Source organism: Sciurus vulgaris, assembly GCF_902686455.1.
Source record: "Sciurus vulgaris genome assembly, chromosome: 7".
In the NCBI taxonomy this organism is placed as follows: Eukaryota; Metazoa; Chordata; class Mammalia; order Rodentia; family Sciuridae; genus Sciurus; species Sciurus vulgaris.
Window position 1 is genome coordinate 30,543,146 of NC_136467.1, and position 23,861 is coordinate 30,567,006.

Here is a 23,861-nt window from a genome sequence, read left to right on the forward strand (position 1 = left end):
GAGGGCCCTACAGCTGGCTGGGTACTACTAGGCCCTTTAATGTTGGGAACTGCTTTAAATAATTTGGAGGAGGAAATTTGCATTCTTATTTACATTTGGCTCAGGATTAGTTTGGGAATTTGTTGTATATTCTCAACACACAACTATAAGGAAAATCTCCTTTGATATTAAAACCTGATAGCAGATGGTCCATCATGGATTAGCCACAAGCATTGACAGTTGCCTTTTTTATTCTGATGGTCAAATACACTGCAATTATTTTGTCTCGATAACTTCATTTAAAATTTAACCAATCTCAGAGCTTTGATTGTTTAGTGATAGAGCATAGAAAACAAGAATTTTGAAACAAAAAGTAAACTATGTAGACACTTTAAAAAAAATGTGTTCAAGCTGAAGGAGATACTGACTCCAGGGTAATCCGTGATCTTAGTCACAGTAAAAAATGTTTACCTTCATGCTTGGAGGACCTGTTCTTATGAAAATTTCCAGCATGTCTCATATGAGTAGTACCAAAAATTGTAAGAGGTTTTCTAGACATTAAGATGTCACTTTAAAACACAACTCCTTTACATCTAGTATGTTAAAAACAACAATAACAACCTTCAGTGAATGAATTTTAAGACACCCATGTTGGAATAGTAATTACCTGCAAGGGACTCACGAGGGACCTGTTTTTAGGTACTGTGAATGCTTTGAGGACATTGTCTTCATCTTCTGATACTGGTGTCATTAAAACGGAGCTTGTGAGAATATTCTAAAGGGAAAGAGAATCATTTGAAATTTAAATGAGCTTGGATAATATGAGAGCCAACAATCCTAACACCGTTGAGAGGAGATTACTATGAAATGATACTCATTAGCATGAAGAAATGCAGGCATCTGCCAGGAAGTTTCTTCCCTGTGGGCTAAGAAGGATATACTAACCCTCACACCACTGTGGCAAACATTACCAGAACCCCAAAAGCTTTAGGGTTCCATCTTGTTCTAAGAATGGGGTATGCACTCAAAATCCATCTTCTAAATGAATACATAAGTCCATGCTTTTAAAAATAAAGGATATTCTAAGCTCTGGGATGTGGATTCTTTATTTCATATACTGGGACAGAAATATTTTACAGTTGTATTAATGGCATAAAGTCACAATAATATGGATTTTTAGAATTTAGAGCCACACTTTCAGAGTTATAATCCAGAACCAGCCCCATGAGGTGTATATATAATCTTGAGCAAATGACTAAACTACCCAATTTTCTAGTTGCTGTAATGGAAGTAATAATGTTATAACCTTATGGGGTTACTGTGAGGATTACACGAATTAATTCATCTAAAGTCTTAGATTAGTACTCATCACTTAATACATATTGAATAAATACTAGCAATTATTGTTTGCTTGGATTCTCCATAAGCTATAAAGGCAACTATTCACTAATTGTAAACTGTAAATTGTAATTGTAAAGATGGTGGGTAACCAAGGCAAGGCAATACAGTTGGCCCTATACATCCATGTATTCAGGAACCAAAACTTTGGGAAGAAAAGTCACCTATGTACTGACTTTATTCTGGTCTTTATCCCCTAAACAATGTAGTCTAACAACTATTTAAAGATAGCATTTATATTGTATCAGGTATTAGAAGTAATCTGGAGATGATCTGAAGCACAGAAAGGATGTACATAGGTAAGGTGCAAATGCTGAACCATTTTGTATAAGACACTTCAGCTTTTGCAGTTCTGGATATGAGGGAAGTTTTGGAGCTAATCATCTGTGGATATCAAAGGATTCCTATACTGGTACAATGCTGTCTATCTACTACAGACAATATGCTTAGCACCATGCTAGATACTACATAATTTTAAACAAGAGACAGCATAATGAGAAGGAAATACTGCATCTAGAAGACAAATAAATTCAAGGAAAATGTGAAAATTAACGTTGTTTTCATGGAAATGTCCATGTAGCAGATTTTTTAAGTGGTAAGGATTCTAAAACCACAAGAAAACAATGAAAAAATATGCAGTGGAACAGAATCTGTCTTGAATACATAAATAAAAATCTCAACTTTATATTCTACATTAATAATCATTTTTTTAAAAAAATGTAGGAGAAACTGTTTTGAAACCAGATGCATTGAAGAGTGAGTACTGAAACCACAGTGACCCCACATACCACACCCAGGATTTTGAGTTACCAGTACAGCAGGGCAACTTGGTCACTGGTGCACAGGTACTTACTGGTGCCTCTGCCACAGGTGATGCCTGTGTGAACAGTTGAGCATTCAGACTGTCCCCTTCCCAGTGACTTGAGCAGAAGAAGTTTCCTGCTTTATCAGTTGGGGATTCTACCTAAAAGCAAACAGCAAGTGCTTGTCATTTCTAGAACTACTACTTGCATGAAATATTTATTCTCAGCAGTAATTTTCTGGCCAGTCTCTCAAACATTCAACCTTGCATGAAAATAATTTCATGAGCAAATTATCCAAACTGTTAGAGACACCTCTTTCCAACAAGCTATAACTTTGATCCTTGCAGGTTAGATCTTCTTTTTCCTATACTATGAATTTAAAATACTACCATTTTAATGTGAATTCCAATTCTCTATGGTATCAGAAAATGCGGGAACATGTCATTCAGGATAACTTGAATTTGTGTTCCCAGTGACAGTCATTCATATTTGGCTCAGAATAAACTATTTTTTATTCTTTTAAAAAGGGAGAAAGAAAATGGAATATTTATCATCTATCTATAACCAGTGATTTTTTTAAAGTACAATAGAAAGTTTCTGTCCTCTTTTTCCTTTATCCTAGCATCTTTTCTGTTCCAGTACAAAGTTGATATAAGTGGCTTGGCTTCCCAAATGAAAGGTTGGTGCCTACAGTCTGGCAGTACCTTTTGAATGCATCTTGTATGAAAATCTTACAAGAGAAACAGTGCTGTCACATAGCACCAAGACCAGATACATCAAATTGCACAAAAGAACAAAGACAGCAGGATTCACAGCTTGTTCCTTCCATAGGGTCTTGTGTTTACCTCCTGTTTGATTTTCTTCAGCAAAGGTGGGCCATTCTCTTGAAATTCAGCAACAATCCCAGATTCATCCGATTCCTGTTTGATTACATCCTGTAGATCATCCACTAGATGAGTTGGTGTCTGAGGCTGTAGGAAAGAGTGGATATTTTTGCATCAGAGGAAAATTTCTATCTATGCTAATAAGTCAACTATACCCAAGGACTTTCCCAAAACTTACTAGCATTTTCAGGGGACCATATTTAATTTCTTGAGCTGCAAGTGCATGTTTGAAAGGTGTGGGTGTTCTTGGCGAGCTTTCTAGGATTGACCTTTTGATAGCTGGAGTTCTAAACCTTTAAAGAGAGAACAAGCAGAGGCTTAATATAAAAGATATGTGTTGCTCACATTGCTGTATTCATCAAATTTATTTTTTTTCCAATAAACACAGTAAAGTCTGCTACCATTATGGAATTGGATATGTTTATTAATCATATAGTCACTAGGGAAAAGATAATATGTAGATCACATATCTTCAAATATTTCAAAATATTATATACCCTTAATATTAAAGTGCTAAACTATTTTTCATCTTTCCTGAATGGTTCTGAGGATATTGGTAAATGCCCCTCAGACTGTATAATGACTATAATAAGCCTTACAATATCTGATGTCATTCACAAATCAATTTATCTATTCATTAAAAGGAGATTCATACTAGAAAACATGTTAACCTTTAAATTTTTTTTTTGTACTTGGAAATAATAAGAATAGATTTCCTTCAGAGTTTTCTTATAAATCATACTGATTTTCTCTGCCATTTCTTTGAATAGGTTAAGCCTTCATCAAATAAAAATGATTGTTTAATCACACCTTGGCTTGTAATCATAAAATATTCCTGAAGATGTCAGAGAAAATTAAGATTAAAAATATGAACTATGTAAAGAACCATGATCAATCTTATTTTGAAGTTTATAATCAGAGAAGAAAGAAGGTTAGAAATCTTTTTAGTGAGAGAAAAATTCCTACCGAATGAACAAACAAACTAGATGGAAACATTATATGAAAACTGCCTCTGCATATGTAGGGAACTGGAGAGAACTATAAAAGGCAATTTAGTTTATTTTCTCACCTTCTACCTCTAGTGAGCTGTAACATTCCTAGGACAGACATAGTCTGTCTGGGAATATGCAGTATTTTACAAATACACTAGTAACATTTACACACAAGTATATCAGATACTTGGGGGTTATATTCCATTAATTAGATATAACCAAGATAAATAAATACTTTTTCTTGACCCAAGAACTTACATGGTGTTTTCCTTTTGAGTTTTCACAGTCTGGTCTCTATGAAACGGTGTTGTAACAGTCAATTTGTGACCATTGAGAGGGGTGGAAGTTAAAGAAGGTGTTCCCAAGTCTAAGCTTTCATGGTTACTGGAAGTGTTTAAGAACTAAACATAGGGAGAGAGAAAAGAACTACTTAGATTAATCAGTGATTCTCTATTAAGCCCAACTTAAAATCACACCTAGATAATAAGCAAGTATGGTTTACTGACCCACTTTGCAAATTAATAGAGATATTAACAATCATATGGTGTTGGAGAGGGATTTGTTTACTTCAATTGAGCACCTAAAATAAATCCAGGGTCAATACTGAAAAACTTGCAAAATCCTACAAAACATTATCAATAAAAGACACTTGCTGTTAAAGAAAATGAGACACGCTCTTTACTCACATCAAAAAGGTTATAAAATATTTTTTTTTTTTTTTTAAATAGGAGGCTGAGATAGGATCACTTGAGTATAGGAGCTTGGGCAACTTACAAGACCCTGTCTCAAAACCAAAATACAAAACAAAACAAAAAAACGGTGACAACTAACTAATTTAGGGTACTTCTGTAAGGAAACTTTTTCTAACTTTGAATCAATGTTTATCAAATGTACATACCTATATACTTAGGGTTTTTTTTTTTTTTCTGGAACATCATCTATTAAAATCTTGCAGAACTAATATTCTGCAGAACACAGCTTGTAAAGTACAAAAACAAGATATATATATATATATGTACATATATGTACATGTGTGTATATATATATATTTTGGTGGGGCATCATATTTTGGTGAAGCTGTTCTTCAAACAAACTCAACAGACAAAATTGGAAAGTGCCAGATTATCTATTAATTTCAATTATTTTAATAATTTAGGAATACAAGTGTCTGATAAATATTATAATTACTATGCCTCAAAAAAAACTGTATGAAATGAGAATAGTCTTTGGCCAAAACTTCACTAATAAAATATGGCACAATGAAAAGAGTCGATGTTGAAAATTTTAAATCATTTTCCTTAAGCATTGTTTCTTCATTCTCTCCCTCCACATTCCCACTCAAAGATGGACTGAAATTTCAATTTCCAGTTGCAACCCAAATGTTATATAATCATAATTTGGTTTCCTCCTTCCTGGGGTCAGTGAATCACATAATGATAAATGAACAAAGAGGCAGAAACATGTTAATATTTTAAAATCAATGGATCACATAGGACTACAGGAAGGGACAGAAACGCTACACTCTAGTGTGAAAGGAAATAGCACATCCCATGCAACTATCTTCCAAATAAAGTAAAAGTAAGAATTAGGACAAAACCATCAGCTAGTCTGCAGCCAGCCTAAACTCTGGGAGGCAACAGGTCTCAGCCACAGCAAGATTCAGTGCCAGAATGAAATCAGCAAGGGCAGCAGTAGTCATTTGTTCCAAAGGATTAGTTTCTAGATTATTAAGGCTCAGATGTCTGTTGCAAATTAGTAACAGCTGTGCAGAAATTGTGCTCTACCTGCGAGGGAGAGAAGGGCAGGCTTTTGACAGGGGAACGCTTGGGACTTGCACTGCTGACGTCAGCAAATAGGAAGGAGCTAGAGTCTCCAGTGGCTAAGGGGCTGGCCTGGCCCCGCTTTTTTCGAAGGATGACCAGTGGAATTGTGCTGTGCCTTGCAGGAGGTAAGGCCCTGGGAGGGTTGTTCACCCTCGGGTTAGGCTCTCCTGCAGGACTATTTCCATTGCCCTCTCTTTGCTGAAGCTGGAGGCCTTTGCCTGCAGGATGCTGGCTAGGTGAAAAAGCTGCTTCTTCAGAGAATTCAAAACTGCTGAGATCACACCATGATGAAGAATCCTGAAACAATGTGGGAGGCACAGAGCTCTGAGACAGTGTGTGCAAGATGTGTGCCATCGTCACCTGAAACAGCACTGAGAAAGACATGCTAAGCGCACAGAAAACCTGGGGCCCATATGCTGAACTTCTTCCAGGAGCAAAGGTAACAGGGGTTTGTCACCGTGCATTAGAGGGGTCCAGGAGCTGCTTGAGGCTGGTCCTGTACATGTGCTACGGGGAGCTCCTGGCATCCTGTCATCCACATGCAATCCAAAACAAACAGCAAACCTTTCTAGAAGGCACACAGCAGCAATATTCATGTCCTGTCCAGCAAGTACACAATAAATGTTTTTTTTTTTTTTTTTAACCAACTAGGAACCCCAGGAAATGAAGGGAGTATCTGCTGAGTGGAGGCTGAACTCCAGTTTGTTTCACTAAGAATGATTTATCTTGGTAAGCCAATGGGACAGATAGTAAATGTTCAGTATTTTACAGAGAAAGCCATATCTACCAAAGAACTAATCATTTATTTCAAATACACTTTGCTTTAAGCTCTCAGTAAACATAATTCTTAATGTGCTATCCAAAAGCAAAGCAATATTCTAGAGCAGCACAAAGAAGGAAGCAAAATAAAAGATCAGTTAAAAGTCACTCAAACACCAGTCCCATAGCTAAAGCTCTGCTTTATAAGCCATCGACTTTGTTGTTTATTTATTTATTTATTTTTGTAAATACTCCTCTTGAAGGAAAGCTGTAGTCCTGCTTTATAAATCATCAACTTTGTTATTTTTTTTTTAAAGTATGCCTTTTGAAGGAAAAGTGTAAACAGCTCTTTTGTCTTGGTAGCCTATGAAATTAGATCTCTGAAAAAACATATTCACTAAGACTAAATTCATTTTACCTTTACATGAATTTAGACCAATAACATTTACTATAGAAAATGGCAAAGAGTTATGAAAGGAATTTTCTAAGCTCCTTCCAGAAACATTAACGTGGCTTATCAAATTCTACTTACAGAATCTATAAATTGGAGTGTTTCTGCAAACTCTAAGAAGTTCTTAACATTATCCAGAATGGTGCCCTGGTGGACGATCATGCACCTTGCAGGTGAGGCGCTTTCTTCAGGTAGGGAGCTGGGATCCACTGGCAGAGACGGAGTGGAGTGGTGTTCTCCCAAACAGGAAACAGGTGCACTGTCCCCATGAGGTCTGGTGTGGTCTGCAATGGAGGTGCTGTGCCACACCGGGTAGCTGCATGTGTGGTTCTGTGTCTGAGGAAGGGGGGGTGTGTAGAAATAAAGAAAGAGTCGGGGAGAAGAAAGGAAGAAGGAACTTAGAGCAATGATGTTGCACAAGGTATCTGATGCTGTTGGAGGAAAGATAAAAGTAGTTGCATCATCCAAAACTTATGCCTATGAAACAGTTGTCAAGATGTTTCCTTTTTGTCAATGCAAGCCCCTGCTTTTTAACAGTGCTCTAGTTTGTACCTACACGATTACCTTCATTGTTATCTTTTTGTTAAAACTTCAAATCATGGGACTGTGCTACAAAGTACAAAGTTCTCATTCTGAATGTCTTAGGAAATCAACTTGAATACAATTCGCAAAAGGTTCATCAGTGTTTGCTTTGAGTTAAGAATTGTCTTATTTGCATTCCAGCCTACTAAAAGGCTAGAGAATTCAAGAGTTAGAGCTGCTTTTATGTGCACATGTTCTTGTTGCTTCTATCCCTTTCTAAAGATACAGACTGCACTGAAGCAGTGAAGGGCTGCCGAATCAGCGTGGTTAGGAAAGCAGAAGAGCAAATTAACAGAAGTCTCCTTTCAGCATGACCACGCAACAGGAGAAATTGCAAAACATTAAAGTTAAAAAGTGGTTGAGTGGTCAAACTAGCATGTGCACATCATCATTTTATTATTTAACAAAAAAGAAATTTACCCCTAAGAATACCTACTGGGTATCACTTCTCTTTTATTCATTTTGTTGGCTAACTACATTTGTTAAAAAGTACAAGCTGCTTTCCCAGTTTGCTGCCCAGTTACTAAAAAAGATGTCAGAATTCAGTAATGAACCACATAGCTTTCATGCATGCACACAAAGAGTGTCATTTATGCATCAGTGTTTTTTATACACATATAAATATGTATATAAAATAAAGTATATAATATATACATTTAATGATATATATAAAATATATTAAAATTCTTTTATATGTAATACTAAATATGCATTGAATCATGTTTGCAATTAGAAAACATGGAAATCAGATTAAGAAAATGAGAGAAAAAGAAAAAAAATGAAACGAATAGCATATAGTACAAAGCTTTGTAAAAAAAAATTGCAATGCTCCTTTTATTTTATCCTTGCTAATCTTTGAACTGATCACAGTCCAGGAGGGGGGAAAAAAGGGTAATAAAAAGCACAAATGAAATTTGTTTCTACTGGAATACAAAAAGACTACTTCCAATTTAGTTAATATACATTCTGATACCAACAGTATTTTTTTGTTTTACTATCACCTTCTTCTGTTTCAACATTGTTAATTGATAGATAGAGTCTTGGCTGGTGTAGTATTTAGAAGAGAAGACAAAGGATACAGAAGAGTATTGGGGTAAAACTGCAAACCAACCCCCCAAGTACACAGTGACATTCTTACTGGTAATTCCTGCTGTCCTTTGAGCTCATTCTCAGTCGACATTAGGAGCAACTCTAATTCCTTTATTCGTTTTTCTTTCTCAGGGTCTTCATCATTATAGTGTCTCTGAAATTAGAAGTTGAGGGGAGGGGGAAGCAAAGGTCTGATTGGAAGCTGCAAATTATGTGGTTGTAGCCTGGAGTTTTAAGGTACCACACATAGCCCAAGAAGCCTCAGGGTGAAACCAAGACCAGTCAGATATCACCACTACAGAAATCTTTCTGAATGTGATTTCAGACTTAAGGCAGCAATGGGAAATCTGAGGCTAGAGTGGATGCTGACTAATGAATTGTTTCAACTTAGAACAATGAACATCAGAAAATTCTAGAGCAAATTCTCCAGAAGCCACGATTGGGAGACTGCTAGCCTGAATTCCACCCTCCTCTCTACTATTACCTTTTCTTTTTAACTTCAGTTGGTCAGGTGAAAATAAGTGTCTAAATAAAAGAAATAAAGCATTTCTTAAAAGCAGTGCCTTGCCCAGATAATGAGTTTCTTTCTAAGAGAATCTTACCTGAATGGCTGCAGCAGCTGGCTGAGGAACATTAACTATATTTACATGTAAAGCTACAGGATATGGAACATGACTGGAGACCTAGATCAAAAAGGGAAAACAAAGGCCGAGTCATTCATGGTTACATATGCTTCAGGGGATTTGGCTTCCTGAGGTTTTATTCTGGGACAGAAGGGGGAAAGTACTCTACTGATAAAATTCACTAAACAATTAAATAACAACAAAAAAACCTCCTTTAATTTGAAGTTTAGCCAGGTCTTTTTTAAATGGTTGAACAGCTAAAGCAATATAATGAAAGAAATTTAACATGTTCATCCATCCCAGCAGGAAGCATTCATTAGAGAAAAAAACACAATGGAAAATATAACCTAAAATACATTTGTGAACGGATGAAAAGTTTTCATGGGGAAAAAGGGATAGTACTAGCTGCTTGTAACAGAATATTTTTCTTAGAATAATTATTATTTTTGATAAAAAGCACAGAACCACTTATGATAATTCATTCACCTGAGACCTTTCTGGAAAGTCTGTAATCAAATTCAGGGAACAGAGAGAGAAGAGTAAAAACTATTCACGAATATGTTTTGCCTAACATTTGCATATGAGCTCTGTATTCTTGGGTAAATTTCATCATTTATTATTGTTAGTTCTAAGATTAACATTCCTTGATTTTTCTTCTTTCTTCTTTTTTCTAAAATTTCTTTCTTTCCATACTTATAAATGTCTAGAAGCGAGGAAGGAATCACACCAATCCAAAAGGAAGATAAAAGGGGACATCGGAGTATCAATGCCATAAAGCTCTGCTCTTGACTCAGAGTAAAAAGGTAAACATTAACTGGAACAAAAACCAAATTTTGGCTAGATCACTACCAGAATTAACTTAACAACCTATCCATTGGTGTCAAACTATTTTCTCTTTAACTGTAACATTACATTCACTTTTCATTTTGGAAGAGGACAATATTGAAAAAATGTATCTCTCCCTTCCCCCATTCTTCTTTAGCAGCACTTTAAGAAAATTTTGTATCCAAACTCTAATTTTAAATTATATTTGAAGTAATGAGTTGGAATCAAACAACTTGAATTCTACCTGGCACTACCACGACTCTGTAACCCTGGAGAAAATCACTTTGCCATCCTCATTTCCAGACACATGATTCAGGGATACCCATATCTACCCTGATCTACTTCAAGGGGTATAGGTGAAGATTGATCATAGTTATGTTTAGGAAACCTCTCTGAAAAGAATATGACTGCAAAGTATTATTATTACCTGCAGCAAAAATGACCATGTCTTTCACTAAAGTAAATTCTCAGGAATGGCTTACGTTTTGTGCTTCAGAAATGTGGTAATAGGAATAGTCACTGTTGACTGAGGGCTGGCCAGTTGGAGGGAGTTGAGATGAAGGTGGTGCATGAGCAAAACCCATCAAGTGATTGTTCTTCTGGAAGCCTGTGGCCACTGTTGGCTGGCTGGCTTTAGAAGACTCCTGCAGATAACCTTCCTGTTCCACCTTCCTACGCATTGTAGAATTCCAGTGGTTCTTGATAGCATTATCAGTTCTGCACAGAAATATATCACATAAAAATTTTACAAAAATTTCAATTCAGATTAGAGTTAATTGACAGAAAACTGTTTCTAACAGAAATCTTTCCTTTGTTTCCACCAACAGTTGTTTTCTCTTTTTAATTGTTTTGCTCTTTTCCACCTGCTAAGATCTTGCTTTCCCCGTAGCCAAATTTAAAATCCACTGTTTTCTCTTATTTATATAATCTGGAATGTATGGAGCTTTCTATAAACTTTAGTATCTTTTCATCATTTTGTATCCGAGGTAAGGGAGCATTTTCAACACAATAACCCTTCAGTGTTGATCCGGACCATTTGTGGTATAAGACTCTCATGCAAACTAAAAATTCTAGCTGTCCTAAAAAAATTACTCCTTTAAGAATGGCTTAGCAGGGCCTACCCACCACAATAGGGACTTGGTACAGTTTGGGAATGATAATCATGCTGCCTCAGTGTCTACTCTTTAGCTCTTATAGCACTAGTGAGAAATTTTGTGTCAAAAACCCTTCCTACCTTTTGAAAAGCACCCATTGTTCCTAGAGCCAAACAGAGGTGAGAGAGTGGATCCCAAAGGGAAGAACAATAACTCCTGGATATTTTCAAACTGCAAACCATTTTTACTAATGTCTTTCCATTCTCAGAAAGTTTCTCAATTCAAAGAAAGAGAAACCATTTTAAGTCAACCTTTTCCTATTACCAAGGAGGTGGGAGAATGTGTGCTAAAGTAAGAGGAAACTCAATCACCCCTTAGAAGAGTCAATAATGTATCCTCCATAGGGGAGAAAAGGCCACTTTTGACTAATCTCTTGGATTTTCTAAGTTTTTACTAAACACTGAGGGAGCAAATGCTTTGGAGCATCACAAAAAAAAAAAAAAAAAAAAAAAAAGGAAAAAAAAAAAAAAAAAAAAAAAAAAACAAAAGACAACTTTGAAACTACCCTTTCTCCATTTTTGCATTAGGAAGCTCAAGAATAAAAATATCTTTAATATTTTCTACCTTAAAAGTTGTAGTAAAAAAGTATTTTCCAAAATAAGAAAATTCAGTTATATAGTATTTAAGTGAGGAATATGGGACAAAAATGAGCTTCCATAGTTATCCTTCATAATGAGGTAATTTTCTTGCCTTGATCATTGAAAAGAAAGCATGATATTGACATTATCTAGAAACCTGAAAAAAGTATGATAACTCTAGGAATACATTATCTCTTTACTCAAAGTAAAAAAAAAAAAAAATGTTAGTCACATGGCATAATGAAATGAAGGCAGGTATTTGGAAGAGAAGCTAAGCAACTACCAAAATGGTAACCAGTCACTAAACTGATTGATAGACTGTCTACCTTCAGTTTCTTTCTGTGTTTAGAGTTCTGCAGTTTACAGAGTGCTCTGACATTCATTTTACTTTGATCCTAACATTGGCTCCATGAAATAGATTATTACTTATTTTGCAAATGGGAAACTGCAGCTAAGAAAAGTTCAAAGATTTAGCCCAGGGACTGGGGAGATAGCTCAGTTTGAAGAGTGCTTGCCTGTCAAACACAAGGCCCTGGGTTCAATCCCCAGCACAGGATAAAAAAAAAAAAAAAAGATTTAGCACAAGGCTCACCACTGGATGGATCCTAAAAGTCCTCCACCAGATAAACTATAAGATTTTTTTCTGGTTCTAAAATAAAACATGACTGATGGTATGTAATTTGTTCATACATTTAAAACAGGATGTTAGAAACCCACTCCCTCATTCTTCCCAATCAATATATTGTTTGATATAGTATTACCGTCCAGGCAGTAGCTTTGCGATTTCTGCCCATCTGTTCCCCAGTCTCTTGTGTGCCTGGTAAATAATTCTGTCTTCCTCTTCTGTCCAGGAGGTTTTCTTAACTTCTGGATTCAAGTGGTTATGCCACCTCTCCCTACATTGTTTTCCAATTCTCCCTTTTAAGTGCTTGGCAATAACAGACCAACGTTTCGGACCGTATTTCTGTACAAGCTCTATCACCTTCAGATAAACACACAAAAATAACCTGTGTTTTAATGTTATGTAATGAGTCAGTGTAATAATTCTTGAGTGTTACAAGTTCTATAGAACACTTCTAAAAGTCTGTTTTCATTCACTGGAAATATGGGACCAGAGTCCTTTACTTCCTGTTTGCTCACTTTACCTGCTTCCTTGGCTGGGGAAACATCCAACAAAGATGTCTGGGGAATATTCTTAATTTTAATACACATATCCATGAAAACAAAACTTACTCTCTGATCTTCTTCTTTGGTCCAAGGACCCTTGATGAGCTCGGGATTTAGCACTTTCTGCCATCGGTGTTGGCACTGCACATCTGTCCGATTCTAGACAAAGTACGCACCATCATAAAGATAGGACATCATATGCACATGAAGACTTTGTTTAATATGAGTCATACAAAGATAATATGTAATGAAAATATTCAAGAACATTTTAAGGCATGTGTAGAGAGCCCACCTTTCCCTCACTACTTACAGGCTAAAGAATGTACAGATTATACAAAGTTGCATATAAAATTAGAAGCCTTGCCTCCTGTGCCTGTCAATTTAACTTAACCTTGACCACACGTGGCATGTGAAGTACCTACATGGTTGCAGACTCCTTGGAGATTCCATATTTTCAGACTTCAATAGAAACCCACCAGAAAGGAATATAATAAAGTTTGTTTCCCATTCAAACTGAGATGTGCATTCAGGAGCACATCTATAAAACGGGAATGCTGATATCAGTAGGGTTATTTGGGGCTTACATTATACTGTGGAAGGAACATAGATGATAAAAGATAGGTCCTACTTTATAGCAGCTTGCAATCTTATATGAAGGGAAAGGCCAATATATAATTAACTATAACAGAAGGCTGAATTTGATTCATATGCAAGAAGAGACAAAAGCAAAGTGCTATGGAGGTGGGCAGTAAAGCATTTCCTTAGGAGGAGAAATTCCTTCTAAGGAAAGGAATCCGAAAGAGCTCTGGATATGGACTTTGGAGGATGGTCAGAACTTTTGACTGGAGAGGGAAAAGGAGAATATTCTAGGAGGTGAGACTGACAGGAACAAAAGTCCAAAGGAGGCAAGCAGAAATGAATTCCACTAAACCAGCTTATGGAGAGGAAGTAGGAAACAGCATGGCAGCTCTAAATTTGGACTGTGTAGGGGGCCTCTGCACCAGGTCAAGGCACTTTACTTAGATTGTAAGATTGTAAGTCACCTTTGGTGGGTTTTGGTTTTGTTTTGTTTGTGGTGTTGGTTAAACCCGGAGCCTTGCACGTGCTGGGTAAGTGCTTTGCCACTGAGCTACACCTCCATCTACTATTGTTGTTTTTGAGAAGATAAGATACAGATGCATTTTAGGAAGTTCTGTCTGTCAACAGTGTTTGGGATGGAAAGAAAAATGGAAAGCTACAAGTGGGGAAGCCATTGGAGTAGTCCAGATGAGAAGGCAGGGGACCTAACTTGTGACCCAATCATGGAATGTAAAGGATAAGAGGAAATTCCTTCATAATTGCTTGGACATAAGGGACAGAGGAGAGGGATAAGTAAAAAACACTCTGGAATTTTAAACCTGAGTACCAAAAATATGGCTATTTATGAAAATGGGGAATTCAGAAGCTGAGCAGGAGAAAAGATCAAGTTTAATCATCTAAACAAATCGTCAGAATGTTAATTTATATTATCTTGAGAAATCAAAAGACAAACAAGAAGCAATTGTTTAAGATGTGGAAATGTTTTAAAATTTATTTAGAAACCCCAAATATATGTTATAAAATGCAAATTAAGGGAGGGGCATCTCTCCCCCTACTTCTTATATATAAGCAAATATGTAATATCTTAATGGCTTCTCCTAGAATGTTTATTTAAATCTTTGGGAGGAACCTTTCTTTTACAAAGAGAAAAAATTACTAACTTACCGGGAGATAATTGGCAATAACTTTCCAGTCATCTGTTCCATTCTGTTCCACCAGCTTCTTGAGTTTTTCATCCTAGGACATTTAAAGATAATCCTAGGATATCAGTCATTTACTGAATAACTCAGTCCAAGTTACAGTGAATAAGGAAACTAATCCCTGGATTCAGGGAAAAAAAAGCCCGAAGTATCCAAATACAGAAAATAAAATATACTGATCTAGAGCATATATTTATTTAGAGTCAGAGTAGAGTTTTAAATTTGGCTTGACTATTGATTAGTTCTATCAGCTGCATGTATCATTTTACCTTTTCAGACCTTAGTATTGTCATCTATAAAATGGGAATGCTGATATCAATAGGGTTATTTGGGGCTTACATGAGGTAATTATGAAAAACATTTATAATAATGCCTGCACCTATTCAGTGTTTAATACTTGGCAACTGATAAAGAGTTTTACTTGGTGGTGAAAGAAATTAATTCCAATGTTAGCCTCAGTAGCCATTGAACTATGATAATAGATAAGACCTTGAATAAGAAATAGAATATTTCCAGTTAGTTCAATCTCTTTCATATGTAAAAAATAGCAGATAACTTTTCATACTTAAACTTGAAGGCATATATAATGTAACAAGATCATTTAGTTCTTGTTACCAATATATTGAGTTTAAATGAGGCCAAACATATTAGATCACAGAAGACACTAAACATTCACGGAAAATTGATTCTTTCAGTTCATGTGCTGTTCACTGTCCCACCATTACACAAGTGTCATCCCCAATGTGCTTCCTATATTTCTGCAAAGGTAGCATTCATTCACAATGCAGGTCCCTGGTACAATACAGACACAGGAATAGGAACCAGGTTACAACAGAACTTCTGTTTCCCTAATGATCATCTTAAGTGCACAATTTCAACAGGTAAAATATGCATTTCCCTTGTGCCTCCCTGGGAATCCTGTTTGCCTGCCCAAAGATACTCTGCCCAGAGTGCAGTGAAACTGAAGAGTTAATATCATTTATATGTAAATGAAATTCTCTAAGATCTGTGTTAATTTTTTTGAGAATATTAAGGAAAGGAAACTTTTCCTCACACCATAATAATTTAGCTTTAGAAGGACTTTTCCATTCCTGCAAGGATCAGGTTTTTGATAAACTATCAGAAAAAGAAATGTGGGGAGTAGTTATGTCTCTACCCACGATTGGATGGTTTTAGAGCAAATCTTCATACCCATGTATGGGTCTGTGAAATATTAATATCGAGAGTATTAAATGAATAGATTACAAAAGGGTAAGTTCTGTAAGTGTTTTGTTTTGTTTTTGGAAATGGCAATTCATTCACTTATTCAGGGAGTATTTATCAATATCCTGCTTTGTAGTGAATAATCCTGGGTTCTGGGAATACAAAGATAGGGACATTTAGTCCTACTCTCAAGAGATTTGCAGTCTCTCACATCAACATGAAGGCAGAACCTGTATCCAAGGGCACAGAAAAACAGAAGGATGCCTCCAGCCCTGTTGGAGGAAGCCGGGGCTGTCTTCACAGAGAGGCCATGTCTTTGTAGTTAATGAAGAAGTGGTAGGAAGTGGTGGGGCTGGAGAGTGAGAACTGGACAGGCAGAGGGAAACAGATGAAGCACAAAGGGAGAAGGAGAGGATGTGTGGGCGAGTGGAGGTGGTAAGCAGGCAATACTGAGCTCTCCAAGAGCCTGCTATTGAGCAGCAGCACCTGGAGTTGAGCTGGAATTTTGTTGTTCATAAATTACACACTATCATTGTTTTTTTCATGCTTTGATCATGTGATTATTTACCTCTTCCCTGGTCCACCTAGTTTTCCCTAAGTGACGCTTTCCAGACTTGGGAAGAAGCCCATCATAGTCATGGTCACACATCTCAATGTCTTCATCATCCTCGTCACTACTGTATATGCTGCAGAAATAAGAATGGCAGACTTGGGCTGAAACAAGAGGATTTAAACTATTGGATTACAAAATTTACACAAAAACTCCTCAACAAGTTTTTCAAAGGTTATGAAGATAAAACTTTGGAAATTTGCACAAGATTGTTTTCTAGTTTCTGTTGCTCTAGTATTGTAAACTGGTGCTGCTGTTATTGGTATCCACAGATACGGCAAAGGACCTGGCACTGTCTTACTGCTCTGCATGTTTGGACCTGCTCTTACTGTTAGGCCAGTGACAAGTTACACATTTGGCAACCTACCAACCAATGAAGGTTTAAATTTAAAACTTAATGTTAAGACAAGAAAAAGAACAAGAGCCCAGTTCCTTTATATAAGTGCACACTCAAAAAATCTCTGGCATACGTCACATCATTTAAATAATATCTCCCAAACACAACAAAAAAATCACTTATGCTATTCCAACAGGGCTGACATTTTATTACAATAAAAAATTCAAGAAATAGTATATCCAATAGCATAATTATAGTCATCCCTTAAAGATGAGAAGATTAGGAGAAGCTAAGAGGAAAGGACTTTTAAACCTGAGAAAGGATAATTCCATCAAGTGATCAAAGTGTTTTGCTACTAACATAAATACCAAATTGTTCAAAATTCTGGGCCTGATGGACCCAACTGTGGCCATGTTTACATTACGCAGTTTCTAGAGTAACTAAGTGAATAATTAGGATACTTGACAGTCAGACTCTTACTTACTCTTATTTTTTTCTATCTTTGACTGAATGATGTTCAAAATATCTTAAAATGTATGCAATTCTAAACTCAGGGATTCCCCCAGAAGAAATCTATGGGTTAAAAAAAAAATTCTGTTTTTCAAGAGTTTTCCCTTTACCTATTTGACTAAAACTATGAACTTCGATAAGTTTTGATGTAATTCTATACTTAGTTTATTTATCATTTACCGAATAGATGAGAGTAACTTCACAGCTTACTTAGTTATAATTTTCTTTATAAAACAAGATATGAAAAGTTATATTATCTTACAAACTTCATTAAAATTTATCATTTTAATATTGAGAGATCCATCAAACTGAGACTAATTGCTTTTATGTTAAAAGTAATAGCATAATGGAAATTATTTTGAAAAAGGAAATCTATATTCATAACAGGTTTTATCTTCCCATACTAACTCAGAAGCATATATTACCAACTCCCTACAAGTCAAGCATAAGTGCTTTCCACAAACTCTGAGTTGGGGTTCTTATGCTTTAAAACTATTATTTTGGGTAACAATCTGATGGTCCAGGTTGCATGGTGACAGAATGTGATCTAAACTTCAAATACAACTACTACCACACATACACACACACACACACACACACACACACACAAATCCCACTAAAGCATAATTATAGTCTATTTTTTCATTTAGTTTCTATCATTTGAAACAACAGTATAATTCTGTTTCATACTGTAAACAGGAGGCAGTAAACAATCAATAATTACAATAATAAAAATATTGACAAGTCAATAATAATTACAGTAATTTCCCTTTAACATAACACAGTATTATAAAGAAAAAAAAAGTTATCATAAGCCCAGAGCTAAAAGTCTGCATCTTTTGAAAGGTTTATAGTAAACTCCTTGGAAAGCCACCAAATGAAGTAGCCCCTTGTGAAGTATCATGGATACCAAGAAAACCAAAGGAATCTGAAAGTAGAGCCACAGGTTCAACTCAAATTAGCTTTTTAGGTTTGGCTAGATCTAGAGATCTGAACCGTGGACAACATTTCCCAAATCATTAATTGGGCATCTGTCTTGGCAACAACTTAATCTAGTAACAAGCAAAATATTAAGCCGCCCACAGGGGGCAGTCCACCTCAGGTGTGAAAGAGTAGGAATCAAACAGGACCAGAGTTCTCTGGAGGATAAGGTGCCAGTCCTCGTTCTGCCTCCGCCTAGCTGCGTGAGTTGGACAAATCACTTCCTCTCTCTCGCGACTTCTGTTCTTCGCTTATACATTAGGGTTTGGATTGTATTTCTAAGGTACTTTCCAGCGTGCATAAATGATCCTCTACGTCTTCTGCGCCTCTTTAAAATTAAGCAAACAGGCAAAGCTGTGCAAAACCAAGGTCTTGGGGAAAACGCGGCATGTGCCTTCTGCAGGGGCCATGAGGACAGCGGGACCAGTCCAGGGCTGCTATCAGCAGGCTTCGTGCGGGGGCTCTCCTTTGACCTTTGCATCTGATTTCCTTGCTCTAAATTGTCCTGCCCGCCTCAGTAGCATGATTAATTTCTGCTAAGGACCTGAAATAACTTTTCCTTTATCCGCTCTGACAAGATCTCAGACCCAACAGTCAAAGGACTTTCAAAGGCTGATTTCAGGCTTGATGCACTCGACTCCTCCACCTGCTAGACCCGGTGTGGTTACAAGAGTACAACTATGAATATTACGTTCTGTCAAGGAAACAAACCGTGCAAAGAAACGAAAAAGAAAAGCGCTGGGGGTTGGGAAGAGGGAGGGGAGCGGGAGGAAGTGCCTTGTGGCTCTACTGTGATTCTAGAAAAGGGGTTCAGACTGTTTCGCTGACCTGGTTAATAATCCCTGCCGAGTTGACGCTCGCCCTGCAAAAAAACGGCTCGGAACCCGCAGCCGGGTTTCTCTTCCCCCTGTGCCGGGTTCAAGGCTCCCGCCCCTCCCCGCGCCTCCCCTCCGGGCTACCTGGGAGTCACAAGGAACCTGCGCAGCCCCGCCCCCGCTGGAACTGCCGAGACCTTGGGGCGCGGAGCCTCCGCAGCGCCTCGGGTCAGCTCCCCTTCCCAGCTCCCTCCTCCTGCTGCCAGTTTCTGCTCTCAACGGAACAGGTGACCTCGGTTGCTTTCCTGTTAAATCCAAAAAGACTCTCTAGGGGTGAAAACTCTCAAGGGGTGGCACCCTAGCCCCGCGCTGTCGACCCTGCGAGGGAGGGAGAGAGGGAGCCGAGGTCCCCCTACATCGACCCTCTTTTCTTCCGACTCTAAGCCATGCACAGGCGCAGCTCCAGGCCCGGGTCGGCCTCAGGGTTCTGCTGCAGGGCTCACGCCCACGCTCTTTGCAACTTCCAGAGTTGCAGGGGACAAATGCCCACCAGTACATAAAACAAGTATGAGAAAATCAAACGACCCGAAGCAAAGCGAGCGGGTTTGCTTTGCCTTCACGAGCTTTTTTCCAGAACCCCTTCGCGAAGGTCGATTTGGTCGCCCTTCCAGAGGCCGAGAGACTCAAGGAAGCTGGAGCAGGGCGCGGGCAGGAGCAGCGACCTCAGTCGCGTCCACGTGTGCGCGCTGCGTCGGGCTCTTGCCCTGGAGGAAAGCCCACAGGGATAGCGTCCCGGTTGCGCAGCAGCGGCCCTGGGTGCTTCGGGTCTCTGTCCCTTTCGGCCGAATGGCGACCACTTCGGCCACTGAGCCAGCCCCCGCAACCTGTTCTCGCAGGGAGCCGGGGCGTGTTGAGTCCGGAAAATCCCGGGGCCGGTAGAGGCTGGACCGCCAGCAAGTGACAGTTCCTAGGAGTAGTCCCCTCCTCCTCTCCCTCTCCTCATCTGTAGGGTCAAAATGTAAGGGGATTTCACCCATCATCCTGGGCAGCCGTCCCAAGTGCAGTGACATGTGCGGCGCGAGCGCGTGTGGGTGCGCGTGCAGTGTTTGCAGTAGAAATAAAAGCCTTCCAGAGAATAATGATTCGAACCTTCAACCAGGGCTTGGAACAATTTGCAAAGGCTTTTCGTCCCCTAAAACCTTCTTTTCAGCCGCCTGTCAGCTGACACTCTTCTTTGCCTCCATAAAGAATGAATGAAATTTAAATAAACTACCTGCAGCTACTAAACAATCCGGCATTTTTCTATATCTGCCATATGCTCTGCACTTTCAAATCCAAACATATCTCAATGCATCCAGCAATTAGGCTTCGATTCCCGTGCCGACACCCGAGGCATCAAGCCAGACACCTGGTGGGTTCCCCTTGGCTGGTGGACATCGCTCTGCCACCGGGTGGAATGTGCTTCTTTTTCCCCCCAAAAGGGAAACATATCCCCGTGCAACTTGCAAAACGAGCCGCGGGGCGTGCTTCCCAATGTCCTGATGCATTTCCCGCAGAGACTCTTCCTTCCATTCATCAGTCTCTCCAGCCGCTTTTGCGGCGGAGGCAGGGGTTCCAAGTCCTTTTGGGTTCTGACAGCACCACAGAAGGTCCGGGAACCAATTCCCACCTGCTCCTAGGCTCCTGGAGCCCCGCGCGTCCTCTCCCTGGGCCGCCCTCCCGGACTCCCCGTTACCTGTGCCGAGGTCTCCGGGCCATGGCGCGGCGGGCGCGGGGCTCCGCCAAGAGCCGCGGGGACGCACCGGCTACCGCCTCCCGCTGCCCGCCGCCTTGCCTGCGTCCCTCCCCGGCTGCGTAGCAGCGCTCCGCACCGCCGGGGCGAAGTTTCTCGGGAGAAAGAGGAGGAGGAGGAGGTCACGAAGGAGGAGGAGAAGGAGGAGGAGGAAACAGGTTGATATTAAAGTGTAAACTCTGTAAACAGAGATGCCATCAAACAAAGAGCTTTGGACACTCCCCCTCCCGCCAAATCTGGCGCCCCTGCAGTGCGCACGCGCCCTGCCCGCCGCCTCCGCGGTCGCCTTAGCTGCAGCCAGCGGGCTGCCGGGCCAGCGGGGCCGCCGCTCCCATTCGGTTCTCGCGCCGCCGAGCTGCGCCTGGCGCGCCGCGAGGCCCGGGCGGCGCGCGGGCCGAGATCCCGGGGAGGGGCGACCCGGGCCCGCGGCGGCGCCTTTTCCTGGGCAAACCCCGCTCCCGGGCCGCGGCGGCGCCGACCCGCGCCAAATCCCGCTGCTGCTGCCTTCCCTCCTCCTGGGCAGCCGCACCACGGTAGCCCCATTCTGGGTGCTCAGGGAAGCCAGAACCCCAGCCAGCCGCGCTCTGACTCAGACGCGAGGGTGGAAAGGGGAGTGGGGGTACTCTTACTTTGGGGATTTAGACTGAATTTAAACCGCAGCGGTCTGGAGATAGGGGAATGAGGGGAAGTTGAATAGAAGATGGGAGTCTTTCTTTTAATTTTTTTTCAAGACTGTTTGGCTAGGTGTTTATAATTTTTTTTTAAAATGGAGCATCTTTAATTTGTTAGCGACAAGGCACACAAATACGAGTAGGCCTGTGGCTGTCGCCACTTACACATAGGACTCCCCCGCCAGCTTTCACTCCCCTCCCAGAGCCTGCAGCCCACACGCCACCGTCCTATTGTCACATGCCCTTCTGTCTCACCCCGGGACACGCCCGGCCCCACCCACCCCGCCCGGCCTAGCAGCGTTCTCCACGCACCTCTGCCCCCTGCATTGTGCGCGCGCCCTGGATCACCCAGATCACACACCTGCAAAAAATCCACTGGGTTCCAACCAGCCCGCCCCTCGCGAAACTCAGCAAACCCCACGCTTGCATGAGTGGTTTTGAAAGTTAAAACATTTTGATGACCAAGGTCGGTGTCCTTTCTTAGTGTAATTTGAGAGCTCAATTTTACCAGCTAGAAGTTGGCAAAGACTTTTGTGTTCATTTAACTAAGGGCTCCTGAAGAAGTAAAGAGAGAAGTGCTGAGTTTATAAGGATTGATGATTGGGGGATTTTAGGGGAGTTTTAGTTTTACTTCCGTTTATAGATTAGTACCATTGGGGATTTTTTTTTTTTTTTCATTCTCTGCACACACTAATTTATTTTTCCTTTAATCTTTTAGGAGTTTGAGACTTCTGCTGACTGGGTTTGTGGGTGTCCCATGTGCCCCAGCAGTTCAAACTTAGCTCAGAAAGCATTTTTCTAACTAAAAAAGCATGTTCTTACTAAAATGAGTCATAATTTTATTAAATGGTGAAGCATGCTAGGTTTCAAGACTTAAGTGTTTGAAGCTTTGGTTCTTAAAATTTGTTACCTAGTTTACATCTTTATTTTAAAATGTTAGTTATTCCTAAGTTTTTAACATTTTTTCTTCCTGAGGAAAAAAAATAACACTTAGAAAAAATTATTGTGAGATATTTCAGTTCATAATTCCAAAAGGCAATATTTATTTAAAACAATTTTTATTTCTAGATTCTATAACAAACTGTCGCTTTTTTTCTTTTCTTCAGTTGTAAAACTACTTTCTGATTTAAAAACTACATTTAAGTAGAAAGATAATAAATTCAATTTGTCTTTATTCCCTTTGTGAATCATTTTCATATGGGTTGTTTAGAGAATTCATAATATTGTTATTCCTCAGACATTTTATTATGTATGATACTTAGTAAAACTTTTACATTTTTCTTATATGTATGACACTGTGAGGGCATGCACATTCTAATAAAAATATACATGCAGTCATTTTTAGCTTAATTAGTAATATATTGTCATTTGATAAGTATATGGAAGGATAAAATCAAATGGCATCATCAAAATTCTTGTGTGAATGAAAATATATTTTCAAAGACACTACAGAGTGCTCATTGTAACTATATGCATTTCCTCCCACTTTTAAATTGTTGCAAATGCATTTTTAGACAACAATTTTATATATTCCATCGCTTTCTATTTTGTTTTAAGGTCTGCTACATTGTGGGGCTAAATTCAGATATAGGCTTTTATCTGTGACACACTGAACTGATCAGAAAACTTTTCTGTAAAGTGCTAGATAGTAAATATTTTAGGCTTTGTGGGCTCTATTGCATGTTCTTCTGTTTCTTTTCTTGTCTGTCATTGTCATCTTCCTCTTCTCACAACCCTCTAAAAATGTAAAAGCCGTCTTTAACTGGAAGGTTATACTCAGTCTACAGGCCAGACTTGGCTTGCAACACAAGAGGGATCCTCAGTCTTTACTGTGTACCAGCTGGGGATGTAGTCCAGTGGTAAAACCCTTACATAGCATGCACAAGACCCTGGGGATTCAGTTTAGGCCCCAATAACACACACAGACACACACACACACACACACACACACACACACACACACAGAATAAAAGAAATTTAGTGTATAACTGAATCATTGGGTGGACCCATTAAAAATGTGCAGTCCTTGGCTGTCTCCTTAATAACTGATTCAGTAG

At 39.2% G+C, this 23,861-nt stretch overlaps 1 protein-coding gene across 2 annotated transcripts in view; it reads right to left on the reverse strand.

Moving 5' to 3' along the window:
- The window catches only part of MYB (MYB proto-oncogene, transcription factor), a 33,769-nt gene extending 12,464 nt beyond the window's left edge, over window positions 1-21,305 (reverse strand). Inside the window, exons 1-15 of one of the 2 annotated variants that reach the window (XM_079146583.1) lie at window positions 21,077-21,305; window positions 16,657-16,774; window positions 14,851-14,922; window positions 13,174-13,266; window positions 12,702-12,922; window positions 10,691-10,925; window positions 9,363-9,443; window positions 8,810-8,914; window positions 7,171-7,425; window positions 5,841-6,176; window positions 4,315-4,457; window positions 3,243-3,357; window positions 3,026-3,151; window positions 2,231-2,341; window positions 647-754 (exon numbers count right to left, since the gene is read on the reverse strand). In XM_079146583.1, the coding sequence (XP_079002709.1) occupies window positions 647-754; window positions 2,231-2,341; window positions 3,026-3,151; window positions 3,243-3,357; window positions 4,315-4,457; window positions 5,841-6,176; window positions 7,171-7,425; window positions 8,810-8,914; window positions 9,363-9,443; window positions 10,691-10,925; window positions 12,702-12,922; window positions 13,174-13,266; window positions 14,851-14,922; window positions 16,657-16,774; window positions 21,077-21,099 (2,142 nt within the window). In that variant the 5' untranslated portion in view covers window positions 21,100-21,305. The remainder of the gene's footprint in view (window positions 1-646; window positions 755-2,230; window positions 2,342-3,025; window positions 3,152-3,242; window positions 3,358-4,314; window positions 4,458-5,840; window positions 6,177-7,170; window positions 7,426-8,809; window positions 8,915-9,362; window positions 9,444-10,690; window positions 10,926-12,701; window positions 12,923-13,173; window positions 13,267-14,850; window positions 14,923-16,656; window positions 16,775-21,076) is intronic. The other variant, XM_079146584.1, reaches the window with a different exon arrangement.
- Window positions 21,306-23,861: the final 2,556 nt, after the last annotated feature.